General features: G+C 37.5%; 2 protein-coding genes across 6 annotated transcripts; one reads left to right on the top strand and one right to left on the bottom strand.

Annotated features, from left to right (window-relative positions):
• Positions 1-1433: 1433 nt before the first annotated feature.
• LOC116248555 (U11/U12 small nuclear ribonucleoprotein 65 kDa protein) lies at positions 1434-13241 on the top strand. Of its 5 annotated transcripts, none has more exons than XR_007572353.1 (15): positions 1444-1592; positions 1816-1970; positions 2497-2616; positions 2791-2952; positions 3887-3958; positions 5336-5572; positions 5824-5905; positions 5999-6181; positions 6298-6489; positions 6571-6741; positions 6838-6925; positions 7190-7248; positions 7829-7894; positions 10692-11037; positions 12964-13241. XR_007572353.1 is itself a non-coding variant. In XM_031621419.2 (13 exons), the coding sequence occupies exons 3-13, from the start codon at positions 2831-2833 to the stop codon at positions 13045-13047; spliced, it is 1356 nt and encodes a 451-aa protein (XP_031477279.1). In that variant the 5' UTR covers positions 1435-1592; positions 2497-2616; positions 2791-2830; the 3' UTR covers positions 13048-13241. The 5 variants fall into 5 exon arrangements, 2 of the variants coding, with proteins under 2 accessions (XP_031477279.1, XP_049931685.1); XR_007572352.1 differs by lacking the exon at positions 1816-1970 and adding an exon at positions 2260-2387 and having other exon boundaries at positions 1447-1592; XR_007572351.1 differs by lacking the exon at positions 1816-1970 and having other exon boundaries at positions 1434-1592.
• A 271-nt stretch (positions 13242-13512) lies between these two features.
• LOC116247302 (short integuments 2, mitochondrial) lies at positions 13513-17834 on the bottom strand. The gene is made up of 8 exons (XM_031619403.2): positions 17460-17834; positions 16886-16990; positions 15889-15966; positions 14915-15056; positions 14727-14797; positions 14401-14497; positions 14142-14305; positions 13513-13967 (listed from the first exon to the last, which is right to left on the bottom strand). Exons 1-8 carry the CDS (start codon positions 17655-17657, stop codon positions 13710-13712), a joined length of 1113 nt encoding a protein of 370 aa, XP_031475263.1. The 5' UTR covers positions 17658-17834; the 3' UTR covers positions 13513-13709.
• Positions 17835-18933: the final 1099 nt, after the last annotated feature.

Raw genomic sequence — 18933 nt, 5'->3', positions numbered from 1 at the left:
ATCTCGTCCATGATCATATGAACACAGAACCAAAGCGGCTTTCGCTATATTAAATTAGCTAAACCTTCAATGATCACAAATGTTAACACAATCAATGACATAGACCTGATATGGATGTATAACATAAGAATTACATGTAATGTGATTACAACATATCTATTCTCAACTAGTCCTACTTTAAAAACCTTATGGAGCCAAAAGTTGGGCATACCTCTTGCTGGGTCCTGGTTTGATCTAGAAGGCCTGTCTTTGTTGAGCTTAGGGAAGGTCTAAGCTGAAATTCCCAAGATTCAATGATCATTGAGTCGTCGGGTCGGTACAAGACTCATTGGCCATGCCAAGAGATGCTCCAACCAGTGGCGGAGGCACATATAAGCTGCTGTGGGCACTTGCCTACACTAGCCCCTCAATATCTCTTGGCACAATCTAACTCCTTATCAAAGAAGACCAGTGAGACCCAAAGGCTTTCTCATTCCCCTTGATCCTTGCCCTAAGGTCGGTCTAGGGCTGTGTCTGCTTGCCGCAAGGAGCTGATGCCCATGCTACTCAAACTAGCAAATAGCAATTCACTGACTACTGACCCGAGCCCATGTGCTAAGCCTCTTGGTGCTCTCATGGCAGAACTAGGGATGTCAACGGATCAAATATATCTTTAATCATATCTGCTTTTTCGGATATTCATATATTTGGATTCAGATTCAAATTCGAATAAAGAAAAGACATATCTGAATCCGAATCTGAAATCCGATTTTACAATCCAAATTCGATCCAAATCTGTTTTTTATATTTTATATCCGAATCCAAATTTTGAACCCGATTTTACCAATTTTCAAAATTTAATAGCATTAGATACAAAATATTTGTCTAAAAATGAATCCGATCGGATAGTTATGTATATCCGAATCAGAATCCGATCGGATGCCATTTATTAAATCTGAATCCGATTCGATTTCTTAATCAGATATTAAATTTTTTTTCATATCCAGTTTTTTTGGTTGGTTATCGATTCAAATCAGATATATTCACATCTCTAGGCAAAACCTAAGAAGCAAAAACCTAAGAAGCAGTGCCCTGCTCCCTAGATTATATATGAGCTAACAACTAAATAATGACTTTCCATAGATGAGTGACTTTCCATAGATGAGTTTACCGTGGTAAAATGGTTGAACTCTCCTGGTAATGCAAAATTGGTGCAAGGCCATTCTAACCCCAACGAATAAAAAAAAAAATTAAGTTAAAAAATCAACGAAGTTGGGTTGTCAATGTATTTCCTTTCTCTATCACGTGGCCCTTATTCTTTTCAATTTGAACACTATTATTAGTTCAGATAATAATTTTTTTTTTTAATTCCTATTCAAATTCGAATTATATATGTACATATTCAAAACAAACAGGTACCAAAGAGCATATGAGTATATGTGTGATTCGAATCCCGTCCAATACCTACGGAACCAAAAATTGGTTCCCGGAGCCCTTTTTTGTTGCCCCGCGAGGCTCCGCTCGCGCGCGCGAACCCGCGAAGCTTCTCTCCTCTCTAGCGTCCGTTCCCAGTCTTTCGTCCGCAGCAGTCATTCCTAGGCAGCTTCCAGCAGGTATTCGCCCACCCCCTCCCTCTCTTTCCCCCGCTAGTGGAGGCCCTGCGTCGGCCATGGACGACGCAGACCCACCTTCTTCGCCCCCTCTTTGAAACTTTTTGTCGTTTTCAATCTGATTTTGATGTAGTTTGTTGCTGGATTTTCGTTCTAAACCTCGTCTAGATGTCATAGTCATTATTAGGAAGGAGATTTTGATTTTGTCATTGCTTCTGAACCACAGTGCCTTGTGAGCGTGGATGTAGTCTCCCTAGAAGTTCCTAAAAAGGAAAATGCCGTAGAATTTGTCAAACATTTTTCTTCGTACTTTCCACTTACAGAATGGAACAATATCATCACTGCTGGCACTTCAATCGATATCTTAGCCGAGTTTCATGGGTACTGGTGTAAGAATAGTACATTGGATGTCCATTTCCTGCATATGCTTTTTCATCAAATTTGATGCACGTTAGTGGAAGCTGTCTCTATGCGTGATTTAATCTTTCTTATGTTGGGGATATAAAGAGCAATTCTATGATGGAAATGTGTGATCGAACCACAATACGCATGCTTACTTGGACACTTGGATGTATGCTTGCATTTTTTTTTTCTTTCATGCTTACATTTTCATGACACTATCTTGGTGTTCTTTCATGTTGACTAAGAAAAAAATTCTACCCTGTTCCAGGGTAGATCATATCTTGTTTGCTCATCAGGGGAAAAAAAAAAAAACACTGTAGAGGATCTAGGTTCTTGTAGAGCATGTCTGTAAACCGTTATCTGGGAGCTAATATGTATGATCCAAGAACTTGAGAGGTTTGTTTATTCTCTGTTCATCTGTTGGAGATGTTGTAAACCATTACCTCTTTCATGATCAGTTACCCCTTGTCTTTAAGCTAACATGGTTTCGTTAATTTGTCTGAAGGAGAATAAGGAAGCTGCAGAATCATTAGCTTGTTTGTGAGGATGTTAATATTAACGGTATCCAGTAGTTTTGGTGTTCAACAAGGTAGAAGGTTGCACTTTGGGTTGCAGGAATCCAACGGTAACATTTTTTTATTTTAATGTCTAGAATTCTGATGCTGGGTTCACCAATTACATTATTTTTAATTTTGGAATCAAAATTATATGCCATCAAACACAGAAGGAAACTGAAACCTGTAATTTTTTTTTCAATTCCAGTTTCACAAGTGAATTCACTTTCTGCCTTCTTGTGCAGATTTCCTCTCACATTTCATGGACTGAACTCTCTTTTGAAGATGGAGAGACGAAAGGTGACACTTATAGTGCGCCATCTCCCAGAAGCTATACCCCAGGAGACACTCTTCCGCCTCTTCTCTCACTATGGTGCTTGCGGGCTGCGGCCTTGTGCTGGTGGGAAGTATGTGCTGTCTCTTTACCCCATCATTACAGAAATTTTTTTGGTGTTTGTTCACAAGATTTGTTTGGTAATCTGGATCCAATGACTGGTTAGCTGCAAGTTCATTTTAAGTTCTTTCAGTCTTTCAGAATTTTAGTTCCATTTATCTGTTGGTTAATTTAGTTCTTTCTTGTTGTTGCTATGCTTTACATTTTTTTTCTTTGTCTCATATTAACACTTAACAGCATGATGAATTAAGGAATAACATAATATCTTCCTTATTTCTCATGTTGGATAGAAGTAGAAGTCTAGAAACTACATGACCAAACAATTTGTAGACTAATCTTCTCCAATATGGTTGTGAAATGCTGATAACTTGCATTACTGTTCATCATTGTGTTAGAAATAAGGTGTTTAAAACTTTAAACATATAAAATATCTGGATTTACTAAGGCTACATTCATTCTTAAAAGCTATTTAGTTTATCAAACATGTTTTATTAGTTTAACATGTTTTTCTTATTTCCTTATATGTACAGTCATGGCATATTCGTGCTGAATCTGCTGATTTATTTGATATCACAAGCTATCAGTACAGCATCAAGTATAATTCACCATATTCAAAATTCAGATTTCACCGTTGGTTACATTTGATGGTTAGAAATTTTACTCACTGTATGATTTGGAAGTTGAATGAAAAGTGGGAAGCTCAATAGACACCATCTCAATGCTTTTGTTTTTATTTTTCCGAAACATGGACTTTGCTAGATGCTGTTTTTTCTCAGTGACAGTTTAATTGGAATGATAGAGTTTTCTTTCCTGTAATTTTCTGCTAATTGAAATATACAATAACTGATGGATGTCTGCAGGCGTTTGTTTCTTAATATTTTTTTCCCTCAACTACTGTTTATGATAAAAGCAGGATCTGTAATTTTCTAAAGCTTTTGCAATAACAGGTTGAGGAACAGTGCGTTTGTAGATTTCAATGATGAAGTTTCAGCTTTACAGGCACAACAACAACTAAACAGGTGCTTATTTGAGCTATTTCTATTTTTGAGTCTTAACGGTTGTCTCGTTGCTTTTTCTTTATTTTTTTCCAGTGTCACAAAAAAATGTGTTTTTTTAAAAAAAAAAGCAAAAAAAATGCGATAAATTAAATTTCTGTTTAAAAGTTAAAAAACATTTTTTTTCGAAAAAAACGTTTAAAAGGAAAAAACATGTTTTTAACTCTTTTTTTCACTTTTTTCATTTTTTTCTTTTTTTTAAATGCCAAACAGTCTTCTTATTTTTTATTTGTTGCAAGTCTATTTATCTTTTGATGTTTGTATTATTAGTTTCTCACTTATTTTATTTTTCCTCCATTTTTAGTTTTTTTGAATTTTAAAAATTTACTGTATTTTTCCTTTTTTTTCAAGCTCGCTGTAATATACCCGAGAAAAACCTCACCGTTTAAAACTCCGAAACGTTATTTGTGACTATCTTTTTTTTTCTTTTATTGCCATTGAGAATCATGTTTTCTTATTTTGTATTGCTGGTTTAGTTCTAAAGTGCAATTTTGCTGTACCTCTTTATGTTATTTTACTGCAGTGCTTGTTTATTATTTTTGCAGTTGAAAGGTATACTCGTTAAATCTAAAATTTTGTCTGTACCTTAGGTTATTTAGTAGATTTTTACAGAATAACCTAATAACTATCCATTCTTAGATTTGCCTAATGCTAGCTTTACTTTGGACTTCTGGAATTTCTGAAGACTCTGAACAATGAAGTTCCATTTTTTGTGAAGGCTCGGTTGAACACTGTGACAAAGAATATGTCAGGAATAATGGTCAACAAAAGAATATTTCAGGAAGGATGGCCAGTAAACTCTACAATGGTTTCACTAACCGTGAATATTTGGAGGAAATGAAATCAGCCAGCTGCCAGATGTTGCTAGATGACAAAATATTTAAAATCATCGCTAAAAATACTATGCAATGGATTTATGGTATAGCAACCGTTTATGGTGTTTTTAGCGATGGTTTATCTTGTATTTAACCACGACTTTTAAATACTTGGCCGTCTGGCAACATCCGACAACCGGCAGATTTCAATTTTCTTGAATACCTTTTTATTGAATTAATGTCCTTTCTCATGACAGTCTCCAACAGTGATGGGTGTTTGTTCCATGACGGATGATTCATGAATTCTACCTTGTGGTCAAAGTTGTCAACTCTATGTATGTATTGAGTGTTGATGCTATTGAAATCTGGGCCTTGTTATGTGTGAATATTTCTGTATGGAGCCGTTCATAAGTAACATATTATCTGTTTCTGCTTTGTAAGAGCCAGTTTCTGCTAAATACTAGTCTATGACTTGAATTTGTGGTCTTATTATTTTCATTCACTTTTTCTTCCCTTGAATTTTCAGATTGAGGTTTCTTGGAAAAGTTTTATCTGTGGAACGAGTGAACACACTGACTTCGAATGAGAAGGAAATGGCTGAAAAACAGCACAGAAAAGATGCATTTTCACCTACATCTACATCAAAGGAGCTTACTGTGCCTGGGATTGTTTCTGTTCCTGGGTCCACCCCAAATGCTGTGAAAATCGGTGAACCAATTGCTCCTAGACTTGGTGTAGACTATCCATTTCCTCCACACCTCGAGTAGGGTTCCTTCTTGAAGAGTGCATTTAATGGTCTGATGAATAGACAGAAATCCCTAGTCAGAAGTCACAGACAATATGTACACCTCATTTCTGTTGTATCCATTTATTGTTTCTGATGTATTCACCATTAACAAAAATGTCAATTAGACTGAAATTTTTTTATATGCCAATTTATTAATGTTTAATATATTTAGATATGCTTTCTCTTGTACTGATATCTTCCTTCTACTGCTGAATGACTATTTTCAGGTATGCTTACCCGCCTCCAGATGGAAATATACTAACCAATATTGTTAATGCTCTTATAGCTGTCCCACGATTCTATACACAGGTTTTTACATCTAATAGTCTTAGGTTTACTCAGTTAAGAGCTTAAAACCATAAAGAACAAGGCATATAAGACGTGTATTGGCACCATTTTCAGGTTCTGCATTTGATGAACAAAATGAATCTTCCAGCACCATTTCGTGCAGCTTTACCCACACCACCTTTTCCACCCTCGGAACCTGCTCCTCCACCACCACCCCCACCCCCACCTGCTGTGGCAGGAAAACCTCCTTTAGCTGATCTATCCAGTGATGAGTCAGAGCTGGAGTCTTCAGATGAGGTATGTTTTTCACATGTCAGTCATCTATTTCAGCTGTATGGCTGTCCTTGCATAATTCTCCCTTTGAGATCATGAAGTTGTGTCTGATTATCAACTTGTATCTTCTCTTATTTCAGAGTGACATTGATCAGAAAAAATCCGGTGCTGTATTTCCTGGGAAGCGTCGGAATAGGAAAAAAGCTAAACATGAGGCTATCATTGGTCCTGCTGTTGATAAGGATGTATCACATGAGGCTGCTGGTGTGAAGCCTGTCACCTTAGTTCCAAAAGAGCTTCCAACCATTAAAAAGAAAAATCCTGTTCTGCAGGTTCACTTTTTTGTCACACCGATTAGATTGATCCTAGTGGTAGATTTGATGTATTATAATGCAATATTTCATTTTTTACAGATAAAGATTGCTCCCAAGCCTGTAAAAAGTGAAAAAGGAGAAGCTAATGATGGTTCAGGAACTTTAGATCACGACAAAGAGGAAGTTGAAGTTAAACATTTTGCAAGTCTTCAAGAAATTGAAACTGGAAAATTACCTCCCGAGGAAATATTATCACTTCCAATGTTCAAGGTCTCCCAGTGAAAGTCCTTTCAAGTATAAAACTTCTTTGTCTTTTACACAGAACCATACTCTGGCTCAAGTATAATAATGTTTTTGGTTATACAGAATTATACTCCTGGTGATCCTTCTCCTGTATTATACATAAAGAACTTGGCAAAGGATGTAGTTGCTGATGATTTCTACTACATTTTCGGTAAGCCAAATTTCTTCTTTTTGAGCTTTACACTGCCAAATGTTCTTTGGAGAGTTGGGAAATCTTGTGACCGGAGTAACTTTTGGAAAAGCAAAATTTTAGTTTATTGTTCTGTATGCACTGTCCAAGAAAAGATTGGGAGCTCGTGTATGAGATCCTTGATTTACCCTATGAGATCCTTGATTTACCCTTTTCTTTTAGTATTCTGTATCTCCTCTGCTAGTGTTTCACTAAGAAATTTGTTTGACATGGTTCATATTACAGGATCATTTTTTGGTAGTGTTGAAGCCGTCAAATCTGGAATCAGCATCAAGCTGATGCAGGTGAATTTTATGTTCCGCTGTTTATGTTTGTTAGATTTCATACTTTATCTTCTCACCATCTTGTAAAATTTTTCATCAGTAATAGTTATCTTTCCTTGTTTGTTGTTGGAGGTTCTGGATTAAAATGGTTGGTGATCATTGAGGATGTACATGTGAGCCATTAGCCTTAAGTGCATAACATGGAATATATATCCCTAGTATGTTTTGATAGGCTATGAGTCTCTAAAGTCTGTAATACTGATGGTGGAAAGTATTCCACTCACAAAGCCATATAGGACATTTTCTGAAACTCAGTAGGATACTCCCTAACAATCGTTATTATATTGCAGACGAAGAAATCTTTTTCCTTTATGACTGACGTTTTGGACTTCTTATTATGCTTCCAATAATTTTCTAAGGAAACTCTCAAGTACAGAGGAATCATAGACTTGTAATTTTTCCTGTCAGTGTTCTGCTTGGCAGATCACTGAATTGCTTGGAGTGGTCTCACTTCTTCTCTGTTGTGGAAATTGACATTGTGATTTGATGGAAGAGCATTAACTAGTCAGTTATATGACTAATGATTCAATTGGCATACCAGGAGGGGAGAATGAGGGGTCAGGCTTTTGTGACATTTCCTTCAATAGACCTTGCACAGCAAGCGTTGGTGAGTGCTCATATGGGCATGTTTGGTTCCGGTTCCAGTTCCAGTATATGAATTTAGTGATGCAAGGTCAATTTGGCATGGCTCACCTTTTATGCTATGTTTCATGTTCTTGTGCTGTATAGTATTATGAAATTTCATGTTTTTATGGCATTTCCTTTACTAGGCATTTCACATCAAGCATTGGCATGTCTCCATATCTAAGTGCAGGTATGAAAGGTGTGAGACTATATATATATAATATATTTGTGTATGTGTGTTCATAGATAAATTTTTGTAACTAAACATAAACATTAGAAACTGTTCATAATCCATAACAGAAAGGATCATCATGATGGCTATGTTTTTTGTGTGGATGCACCATTAACGTAATAAACAAAGGCTTCAATCAACAAATCGGATTGCTACACATTATTCAACTTTTCTCTTTCCATGTTTGAATAACAACAATGCATAATTCAAACCATATGAAAATCAGATTTATATGCAAATATTCCATATTTTTTCTTTGTACTTCTTTGTCACGATAGGGATGGTTATTCAAAACTATTGCATCAACCATGATCAACAAAGATAACTTGTTCAAATGTCAGGCTTATTTCACAAAACCAAAACAAAAATAGGTATCCTCCTGGTTGCTATCAAATAAAAATCAAGAAAATATGGGGTCTGAAAAGGGGGCAAAGCGACAAGACTGATCTGGTCTCTGAGACTTATAAAAGACGAAAAAAATAACTTCTCAGAAACAGTTGGCGAAAAAGATCAAAGCAAACATTTAAGTGAAAAGAAAAGTAAATAAAAATGAACAAAAGAAAGCATAGCTTGCTGCAACTTCCTGAATAGATTCACCCCACAATTTGTAATGAACCTAAATTTTTTGGGCTTCTTTTTTGCATAGTAGGAATACTTAGCTTCCCTCCAATGCTGCCAGAGAACCAAACCTTTATTAAATTAATAAAATCAGAGTTTATATCCTTTTACAAAAAATAAATTAAAGCAAATATGGCACAAATGGAGAAGACCAACACTCTCTCATCCTAAGCCCATGATCTCACATTGGATACCGTAATCATGCTCTTGCTGGACCACCTCTCCTCTCTACTTTCTTGGACTTGAAAATTTCCTGTATAGGGTGAGAACTGCGATGTTCTGAAACATTAAGTCCAATCTTTGACCTAGCTCAGTTAAGCTTTGGGCAAGTCAAGCCCAACCTATGTCACATGGGTACGGGTATGGGTACGGACCATTTTCAAAAAACTTGGGGGTACGGCCGTACACACACGGACATATATATATATATATATATATATATCAAAAAATTTCAAACAGAATAACATATTCACATTTCACACATATATATCAAAAAAATGCAAACAGAATAACACACAAACATAAATCATGGTCGAAAACAAACATTGGCATGAGTGCAGCACTCATTCGATGCCTTGCCGGCAAATGCAAACCAGAATCGACATTCAACAATACCCTGCCGGCAAATGCAATCCACATTCAACAATATTCTACGACAGTGAAGAATGAAAAGGCCTCATATTCTAAGACAGTGAAGATTGAAGAATGAAAATGAGGCATCTATTATATTTGAAAGGGATTTGAAACCCTCTCGGATTGGTGGTTGGTCATCAAAGATTTAGGGACGTCGAGGCCTACGATTCAACATCTTGGTTTGTATTCACAGATTTGAAACACAGAGAGAGAGATTTGAAACCGTAGAGAAAGGGCGCCAGAGGGAGGGGTGATGGGTTTTCACTTTCAGGTGAACAACACACAAAACCCATCGCCGGCCGTTGCCGGCGGCGAAGGCAGGGGCCGATTAAAATGAAAACAAAAAATGTAAAAAACTTCAGTCACCTCCTGTCTTCGCCGCTGCCGAAGCCGCAGTCGTCGCCGCTGCTTCGTTGCCGGAGAGGTAAATGTTGCCGGAGAGAGACGAGAGGTAAGGAGTAGAAGGGTTCGGTTTCGTTTTGCCTTTTTCTTTTAACGTCAAAATATTTTTTAACGTTAAAATCAGTTAAACGTTTAAAAAAAATGGACAAAATTGGACCCGGTCAGTGTTGACCGTGTCCAATTTTGGACGGATATGGTACCCGGTACGTTGACCGTACCCGGTATGGTCAACGCGTACCGGGGCAGTACCCAGGCCCGTATTGGGTACCGGTGTCGTACCGGTACCGGACGTTTGGGGGTGTACCCGTGTTACATAGAGCCCAACCTATATGATGTGTACATTGTCATAGACTCGTGTAACTACAAACAACTCACAATGTATAGATAGCAGAAGATAAAAAAAAAATGTGCATATGCATAGGGCTGCACAACGAATCGAGCCAACTGGGGCTCGACTCGAACTCGCTCGAGTAAACTCGACTTGAGCTCGACTCGTTTTTATACGAGTCAAGCTCGAGCTTAAATATAAACTCGAGTATGTTAACGAGTCGAGTTCGAGTTAGTCGAACTCTACTCGGCTCGATTTTAATCTCATTTTTTGTTTTGCGTTTTTAGTTTTCCCTCCTTTTTCCCTCTCACACACGCAGCCTAATCTCATTTTTTTTTGTTTTGCGTTTTTTAATTTTCCCTCTTTTTTTCCCTTTGTTCACCCCCTCATTATTACACCCCACTTTCATCATTACACTTTTCAATCAATCAATCAATCACTCTTTTCATTTTTCCTCCCATTTTTCTCTTTCCTCACCATGCTCGTGGTTCATTTTTCCTCTCGCTTTTCTCTTTTCTCACCCACGCCTTTCCTCCTCCCCATGCCTTAATGAGGTGCTCATCGCAGGTGGCAGAATCACGTTGTTGTTCACGAAGACGTCGTCACCGAACCCCGCCTTCAAGATTTGGGCATGGAGCTGCGAGCCCTCGGATGCAGCGAAAATGAAGGCACGTGCCTTGAGGGCGAAAGGAAATGAGAAGTTGTCAAAGCAGCAGCCGTCTCGCAACATTTGCATTATTGAGGATAAACGAGTTTAAACGAGCCGCCCGAGTCGAGCTCGAGCTCGAAGGCAGTCGCTCGAGTCGAGTTCGAGTTGAAGTTGTGAAGCTTGTGTTGAGCTCGAGCTGACTAAACATGAGTGGAGCCGAGCTCGAGCTTGAGTCGACTCGTGTGCAGCCCTACATATGCAAATGTATGACAATGGGCTTAACTATTTTTGTCATGTTTGAATATTTTACCTACATAAATTAATGCAGAAACAATCTTTAGTCCTAATAAGCATTTGTAGACACCCAGCACGGTCAAAACCAATCATGTTAGGAGACTTAAAGGCTTAATTATTTATCATACAATTGGATTTTTACATATAAAAATATAACCATCCATATGAACTTATGCTAGTATAGGTTTACATTCAGCCAGTGTGTTCCTTCACGAGATTAGTCCTGACTTAGACCAGTCAAAAATGCAGTTCCCTGACATTTTCATGATAAGGAAACAAAACTCTTCATCAGTGTCTTGTATGATGGCTTACAAAAACCACTACAGTTTCAAGAGGTATGGAAGCTTATACTTGCATTATAGTTTAATTGGAAAGGCAACATCACATCACTTGCAAATATGAGATAATACAGCATAACGAAGTGTCATGCACCACTTGGTGGTGTTAAACAGAGGAGAAAGTTCACATTACCCTTGAGATAGCACTTGGGTATATGATATTAAACCATTTAGCCATGTGCTGTAAGTTAGATGGTTTGAATGCAACACCAAACTATGTGATTATGGTCATGGAAAGTAAATGTTGTCACATTCAAGATATTTTCATGTTCTTATTGTCATTAGTTCTTTCAAGTCCCATGGCTATCCTAGTGACTTATGCAATGCTAGTGTATGTGATTATAATTATGGGAAGTAAATTTTAATGTGTTTCAAAATTCAGAAACTTTTTCAGTTATTATGCTGTTATGGCTTGCTGCTTCCAAATTCCATTATCATCTTAGTGGTTTCTCTGTAGAACTAGTAGAGGTTGGAATAACTGAAAGTCCAAAACTACAAGCGCAGCTTATCTGTTGTTAGCAATAGAGAACCGATACTGAATTGGCCTTAATGTATGTTTGAGTTTGTGTTATTAGATGACCAAGTTATTAGATGACCTGTTTTCTTTGTCAAGGAAGCATTAACATGTAGCAAGCAGGGGACTCTAATTTTTTAGTCAGATGGCCTTTTTTCAAGTGGCTCTTTAGACTTGGTAGTAGATTCTTTTTGGTTTATTGGCTCAATAATCTGGTAACAGGTTTTTCTGATGGGAGCAGGTCGATTCTATGTCATTACTCTGTGTTCCTTTTAGAATTTTTCTTCGGTTTTGATTAATCAAATAATTAGATGTCTACAGAACTGACACCAGTAAAGAGAGAAGTATGAGAACCAATTTTCTCTAGTCACATTGTCCTGGATCTCTATTATATGCTATGTACTGTCCAACAAACAGCTTCAGTGATAGCCAACTTAGAAAGGTAAACCAAAAGTGCTTCCTTTGTATTTTGATATTTTCCCTTCCCCGTACATGGTAGCATTCGACATTTGCAGCTCTAGCCAACTTAAAAAAGGTAAACAAAAAGTGTTTTCCTTGGTGATACAAAAAATAACTAGTGGAAAGTGATCCTTAGATGTGCAGACCAGTAGAAATGAATTTGTGATCACAGCTCATTCAGGGTTTTTGGCATGGCTTATATACTTAGGCAATTGGTTTGCACAAAAAGAGCATTTGATTTGTTGGCATTCTTAGAAACATTGGCCAAGCACGTTCATGATAATTGTTTCTTGGTTGGATTATGGTACTGTTTGCCTCATGTATGATGGTAAGGGTTCCTGAGAGAAGAATGTCCAAGTGATTAATAACTGAATTTTTTGTTGCAGTTAATTTGACTCTTGATTTGCCAAATATTTGAAGGATGTATTTGACATCTTGTCGTGTTTGGTTTTCTGAGAAGAGAGTTTGAGATTGGCATTTCTTTAGCATTGTTCCTCATCTGCGTGAATTTTTTGTCTGGCATGTTGTGTTTATGCAATTCATCCCCTTCATGAATCTTACATGGAACATCATTTTTGGTTGCAGAAAGCAGTGCATGGATTTCTTTTCAAAGGTAAGCCTATCATAATTCAGTTTGGCCGTAATACATCACAAACCAAAGCACAGTAATTTGGAGGAAGAGATGGCATCATCAGGTACACTTGAACAAGCGCGTCTGCTCTCATGTGATGCCTTGCTCCTCGAGGCATGGGCATCATATAGGCGCACACAGGCATGTAAAAAGTTAACTGTCGTAAAAAACTCGGTGGATGCTTGCAATATCTTAGATTCTTCTCTAGTTAAATGCATTCAACCATTTCATATAGACGGAGTATCTCCACATTAACTACATTATTGATGCTCATGATGTCTTGTCATTAAAGTGAAAGGACATTGAAGATCGTAGATCTCTTTTGGAAAATGGTTTATCGATCTACTAGATGCACAAATGGTTTAAAACTTTAAACGTAACATCAAATTCTTTGAAGTCCAAGCTTGTGCCAGGTGAATGTAGAAAACTTGGCATCATTACGACTGCTTATGGGCCACTACCATAGATAGCCTGCTTGAGAAGGTTAACGTAAACTCCTACCGTGAGACCAATGAGTTTGTTCGGCATGTTATTGCCATAGCACCAAAACAATTGAGTTTGTTCGGCATGTTATTGCCATAGCACCAAATGACTGCAATTAACATGCAAAAGCTATTACATCAACGTAATACACAAGTGCAAATTGTAGAAAACGGGCGCCATATTTATAAGTTGCAAAATTTGATAGAAGATAGGGGATTTAAGAGATCTGTTTAGCAATATCTGGAACAACGTCGAGGGTGAAGTTCCCCAGTTTTCCAAGCCTAAATAAGGCCAATAACTTCTTGGAGACCATGCAACGAGCCTCATCTCCTGCCTTCTGAGGAATTCTCATTGCTTTTTGCAGGGAAATTAACTGATCCTCAATCAAGCATTCTAAGTCATCCTCGCATGTCAAATCACCTTCAAATTCACTATATGTTGTATACAATGCTCTCTGCACGTTGCTCACCAGGTCCTACACCAAAACAACTTAATAGGACAATTTAAAGTTTTGTTCGAAGTGATTCAGCACTTAGAAATTTCTTATTCAGTATAAAGCTGGAAAAAAATACTATTGAATCATTTAATTTTCTGCAAATGGAAAAAAGAAAGGTTAGCAAACGCTTGAAACTGAAACTAAGATTCTTACCTCACCCGCCTTGGATGTCGTCTTTTTTCCAGTACCTTGATTATCACCAAAACTTTGTAAGCTGGCCTTTTCTTTCCAATGGAGTGGTACTTCTCTTGTATTCAAAGTTGCTAGCAAGTATTCTGCAAGACGTTCTTCACCTACTACAGAATCCTTAACAGATCCTGCACGGAGATGCATTGCCATTTTAAATTATTGGATTATATCGAAAAGCTTCAGAAGCTAGAAACCACCAAATCCACAAATGATTGTGACCAACCTACTAGAGCTAGCTTCAGGCCAGTTTCAATGCTTGAAATGCTTGGAACCAATACACCTGGTGTGTCAAGAACATAGATACTAGGTTGGTGTGCGATCTGCACAAATTACTTGACACAGTCAATATCAAACATAGACAGCATAGAGACTCGCACGTGGCCAATATCAAACTTTGGTAAAAAAGAGAGAGAGAGAGAGAGAGAGAGACAGGTGATGAAAACATAGAATATAATAAGAGATAGCCACATGGAAGTTACTAGCTGAGGTTCTTCTCCCCAGCCCTCTCCCACCGGAAAAAGGCAGATACAGCTAACAAGATAAATTGACCTTGTATCCTGCAATATCTTGAGTAACCCCCGGCAGAGGTCCCACAGTGGCTCGTTTCAACTTTTCCTGCACTATGGTACAAAGATAAAAAGAAAAAAAAATTGTTTGATGCAATAAGTACTTTACATGATAAACCCAGAAAGACTAAAAGATTAAGTAATTTATTTAAATTACCGATCTTCACTTACCTGGAAATCGGCCTGATGCTATTTGGTGTATGTTGTTAATAAGAGAGGACTTTCCAACATTAGGAACCCCAACTACCATGACCAGAAGTGTAGGTTCCCTTGAGATAACTTCCTTTAATTTAAACTCCACCAAGCCAAGCAGCTTTGCTTCATAGAATACAATTGACGACTTCAGGCCCACAGGGATGTCTCAAATTTTTTTATTCAACAGAAAATAGAGTCAAGATGATAAAGATGTTCCCACAGAGCAAAGAGCCAAAGACAAGTGCATGAGATGCCATGGAACACAATCAATGACGACAAATCCATTCCTCAGCCATCAGTATGAGTTTAAGTTGCTTATCTACATTTCATATATTAAAGATAAAACATAATTTCCAAAATGCAACAAAAAGTTAGCATTTTTTTTTTTATTTTGTACTGCCAGCAATTCTTCACTGGTTTGTTCTTACAGCGTCTGCAACATATTGTTTCATTGTAAGCTCTTTTGTGAGCAAGCATTAGAATTGTCAATTTTTTTCATTTGTCTCATTGCCCTCGTTAAGGCAATTCAAAATGCTTCTATAAAACCCAAAAAAGTGTGGGCAAGCATATCCAATAAGAAGGCAAATGCAAATACAATGGAGAGAATCCTCTGTCCACATAGAAAACGTATTCTGTGCCCGTTAAAGCAGAAAGTGGTCAAATATTAGTTTACTCGTGACAATTTAATGCATCATGATGTGTAACTCTCCTTTTGACTGTGTATAGACAGAAGAAAATTTCTACGAAGTATGATGTGAGAAATTTGTGCACCAAAATTCCCACAGGCATTTAAGATTTCAACCCATAGGCATTTAAGATTTTAACGTTCCTTCCCCGGTTCAAGAGTCCCAACCAGTACTGTAGAAAAAGATGTGCAACTTTAGCTACGATAAATCAGAATCTCAAGCAACCTCATAAAATTCATGATTATGAAAGTGAATATAGTATACCTTTCTGACTGAACTTTTTTCATGTGCATTTATAGAAACACAGTCCTGCTGGGACATGCTAAATTGCTGCATCCATTTCTGCAATCATAGACTACAGTTAAAGAACTAATCCATTCACAGATAAGAATGATTTACTTCAGAGTTCAGAAAATACAAAAATGTTAAGCATCTGTTTTAGAAAATTTACAAGCAAAAAAGATATGTTGACTTCTTAAATCTGTTACAACGTTGCTTTGTTTTGGTTGGGGGGGTGGGGAGAGGGCGAGGGTGAGAGGAGAGGAGAAGAGGGGGAGGACAGGAGAGCCACTGTTAAGAACTACATCTCCATTACAGTGACATAAATTCTTAAAGAAAAGCATTTTACAAGAAATGGAATTAAAGCTTTTTCCTTTTTTCTGAGGAAAATTTCCAATAAAGCTTGAAAATTATCCAGATTGTTTTCTCACTGCTGAAGATGCAACAATAAAATAAAATCCACTGACACTGTAGTACTATAAGTTCGATTGTCCACTAATGCTTGAAGTAGATGTTTCATTCAATAAAACTTAGGAGTCTTGTTTAATCAACTAAACTACATATACAAAATGAGAATAGTGGGTAGGACTATCACATTGATCTATTTCCATTTGAGATTGAATAATGCATTTTTTCCATTTTCAACACAAGAATAAACAGGAAAATAATTCAAATTATGAAATTCTGCACGGATGCTATGACTCATAAAAAAATAAAAACATTAAAACATAAGGACCCCAAACCGGCTGAACTGAAAATATCTGTGCACTGTCGCCGTTGTGCCATATATGTTATGTCTAGGGAGAAGACATGTAACTGTAGAGTAGAAGAAAGTAAACTTACACAGCATCCGTTAATATGATGAACTAATTTCTTCATGGACACCGAGATTTACGCAGAGCTATTGAGTACTCAGAATCGCCAGTTCATACTTTCTGAATCAATTTCTATAAAATCACTGCTAGCACCAACTACGACTTACCTGCATTATATTTGCATTTGCTAAGTCTTTCTTGTTAAGAGCGATAACACGTCTTTTGCGTGAAATGACATGTTGAAGATCCTCATTCACAGACGACAAAGGAATCTGCCAAGATTGACAGCAACCACTAGTTATCAAATTTTAGAAAGATAGTCTCTACAAGCTACAGGTTTCAGACTTTTTAGCACTATTGAAACATATAAAGTAACCAAGACAATACACTATGTTGAGCATACATATAGTGAGACTGATACCTTATGAAACCCTAACTCAATGAAAATTTTAAAATACATAATTCTTGGTTAAACCACCAACAAGGAAAGATACAGTTAATCAAACCAGAGAAATGTTGGTTTGATCAGTAACGTAGTGACGAAGCGCCAATCCTGATGACAAGAATTCCTTGACAACGGGGGATAGGCGATCATCCACAAGCCATAACCATAAAGAAGCATCAATGAGGAAATCCATTAGAACCCACGAAGGGTGTTCTGTCTCATCCTTGCTAGAGCGAGAGCGAGAGAGAGAGAGAGAGAGAGAGAAAGAGAGAGAGAGAGAGAGAGAGAGGTCATACACGAGCATCTCTGACTTCAATGACGAGGTCGGCGAGCTTGAGGCGCTTGAGGATGGCACGGGTAGCAGCGGCCATGTGGCCGGGGAACCAATTGATGGGCGCACCACCACCACCCCCCCCAAGACCACCATTACCCACCTTCATCCCCAGCAGGACCGACTCACCGACTACCTTCTTGCCCTTTTTCCACCACACCATCACCACCTCTCTCTCTCTCTCTCTCCCCGCGTGCCCAGGTAGCAGGTCTCAAAGGCTTGCAGTGGGAGCAGGAAAGACGCCCAACAGTGAAGCTGTGAAGGTGTCGCCTAGGGCCGATCCGGTTCAGGTACCTGAATCCAACATCATGATTCGCCGACCATGGAGGAATACAATTCTGAAAATAGCCCTGGCGGAGTTCCGTGGTTGTGTTAAATGAAATTTTTTAAAACATGCTTAAATTTTGATGAAACAACAAAGGACACTTAAGTTCTGATTTTTTTTTCATTTAACCGCCTGACACACTGACACTTGGGTTCTTATGGAATAATAAAGGTGCTCTTAGGTTTTGATTCCTTTCATTTAACCACTTGAATTATGAAGAAAACAAGAGTTAAGCATGCTTTTGCTATTTCATCGGAATTTTTTTGTAAAAATTTCTCGGTCAAATTGACTAACTGAAAGGTCCTAACCTCATCCCACAGATAACTTAAAATTAGTGTTTAGGAAATGAACACTACTAACTGCTTTACCCGTTGAAGGCATTTGGTTGATCCTGATATATGAACAGATGTGGTTCAGAAGCAAACCATGATTTTGCTGGCAGGAGGTCCATCCGCCTGGTTAGGGGCCTCAAGTTGAAGACATGTATAAAAGCGACAAGTGGATGACAAATTGACAACCAAGTACTCAATATTGGATGTCTTTTGATGTCCAAGTAAGATCTTTAAGTCGAAGATCAAGAGCTCAATATTCAGGTAATTTATATTAACATTCAAGAACTGAGTCATTCAGGATTTGGTAGAAATGAGTACCATTCACTTGTTCTGACCTATTAACAGTGCGACAGCATTTTTTTCCTTCTTAAATGCAGATTCCGAGTATGCTGGGAATTGGGAAAACCTCTCGAGTGTTGTGCTGCTGTTCTCCTTTTAAGTTAACAAGAGGGTTAATGTAGAGTATATATATATATATATATATATATATATATATATATATATATATATATATATATATATATATATATATATATATATATATATATATATATATATATATATATATATTGAAAACAGCCGGCTACTTCTATGGCTGGATAGTCTTTTTTTCTTATTCTATATTGTTAAAATCGTCACAAAAAATTGCCTTCATCTGTGGCTAAGAAAATGTTGTCGCAAATACACTTTTTGTGATGGTTTTTAACAACAAAAAAATAGAAAAAAAAAAACCGTCTAGCCACATATCCAGCCGCATAGGTAGCTGGCTGTTTTCAATTCAG

This window comes from Nymphaea colorata, chromosome 1 (assembly GCF_008831285.2).
Source record: "Nymphaea colorata isolate Beijing-Zhang1983 chromosome 1, ASM883128v2, whole genome shotgun sequence".
Classification (NCBI taxonomy): Eukaryota; Viridiplantae; Streptophyta; class Magnoliopsida; order Nymphaeales; family Nymphaeaceae; genus Nymphaea; species Nymphaea colorata.
Note: the sequence above shows the minus strand (reverse complement) of the source record. Positions and strands in the feature narration are given on the sequence as shown.

Excerpts from the sequence above, each read along its gene's own strand:
- LOC116247302 (XM_031619403.2), bottom strand. The coding sequence starts at position 17,657 with ATGGTGTGGTGGAAAAAGGGCAAGAAGGTAGTCGGTGAGTCGGTCCTG. Across the intron at positions 16,991-17,459 it reads TTGAAGTCAGAGATGCTCGT|ATTCCTTTGTCGTCTGTGAA; the intron begins GTATGACCTCTC and ends CAATCTTGGCAG. Across the intron at positions 14,798-14,914 it reads AGCATCAGGCCGATTTCCAG|TGCAGGAAAAGTTGAAACGA; the intron begins GTAAGTGAAGAT and ends TTTGTACCATAG.
- LOC116248555 (XM_031621419.2), top strand. The coding sequence starts at position 2,831 with ATGGAGAGACGAAAGGTGACACTTATAGTGCGCCATCTCCCAGAAGCT. Across the intron at positions 6,490-6,570 it reads AGAAAAATCCTGTTCTGCAG|ATAAAGATTGCTCCCAAGCC; the intron begins GTTCACTTTTTT and ends CATTTTTTACAG. Across the intron at positions 7,249-7,828 it reads TCAGCATCAAGCTGATGCAG|GAGGGGAGAATGAGGGGTCA; the intron begins GTGAATTTTATG and ends TTGGCATACCAG.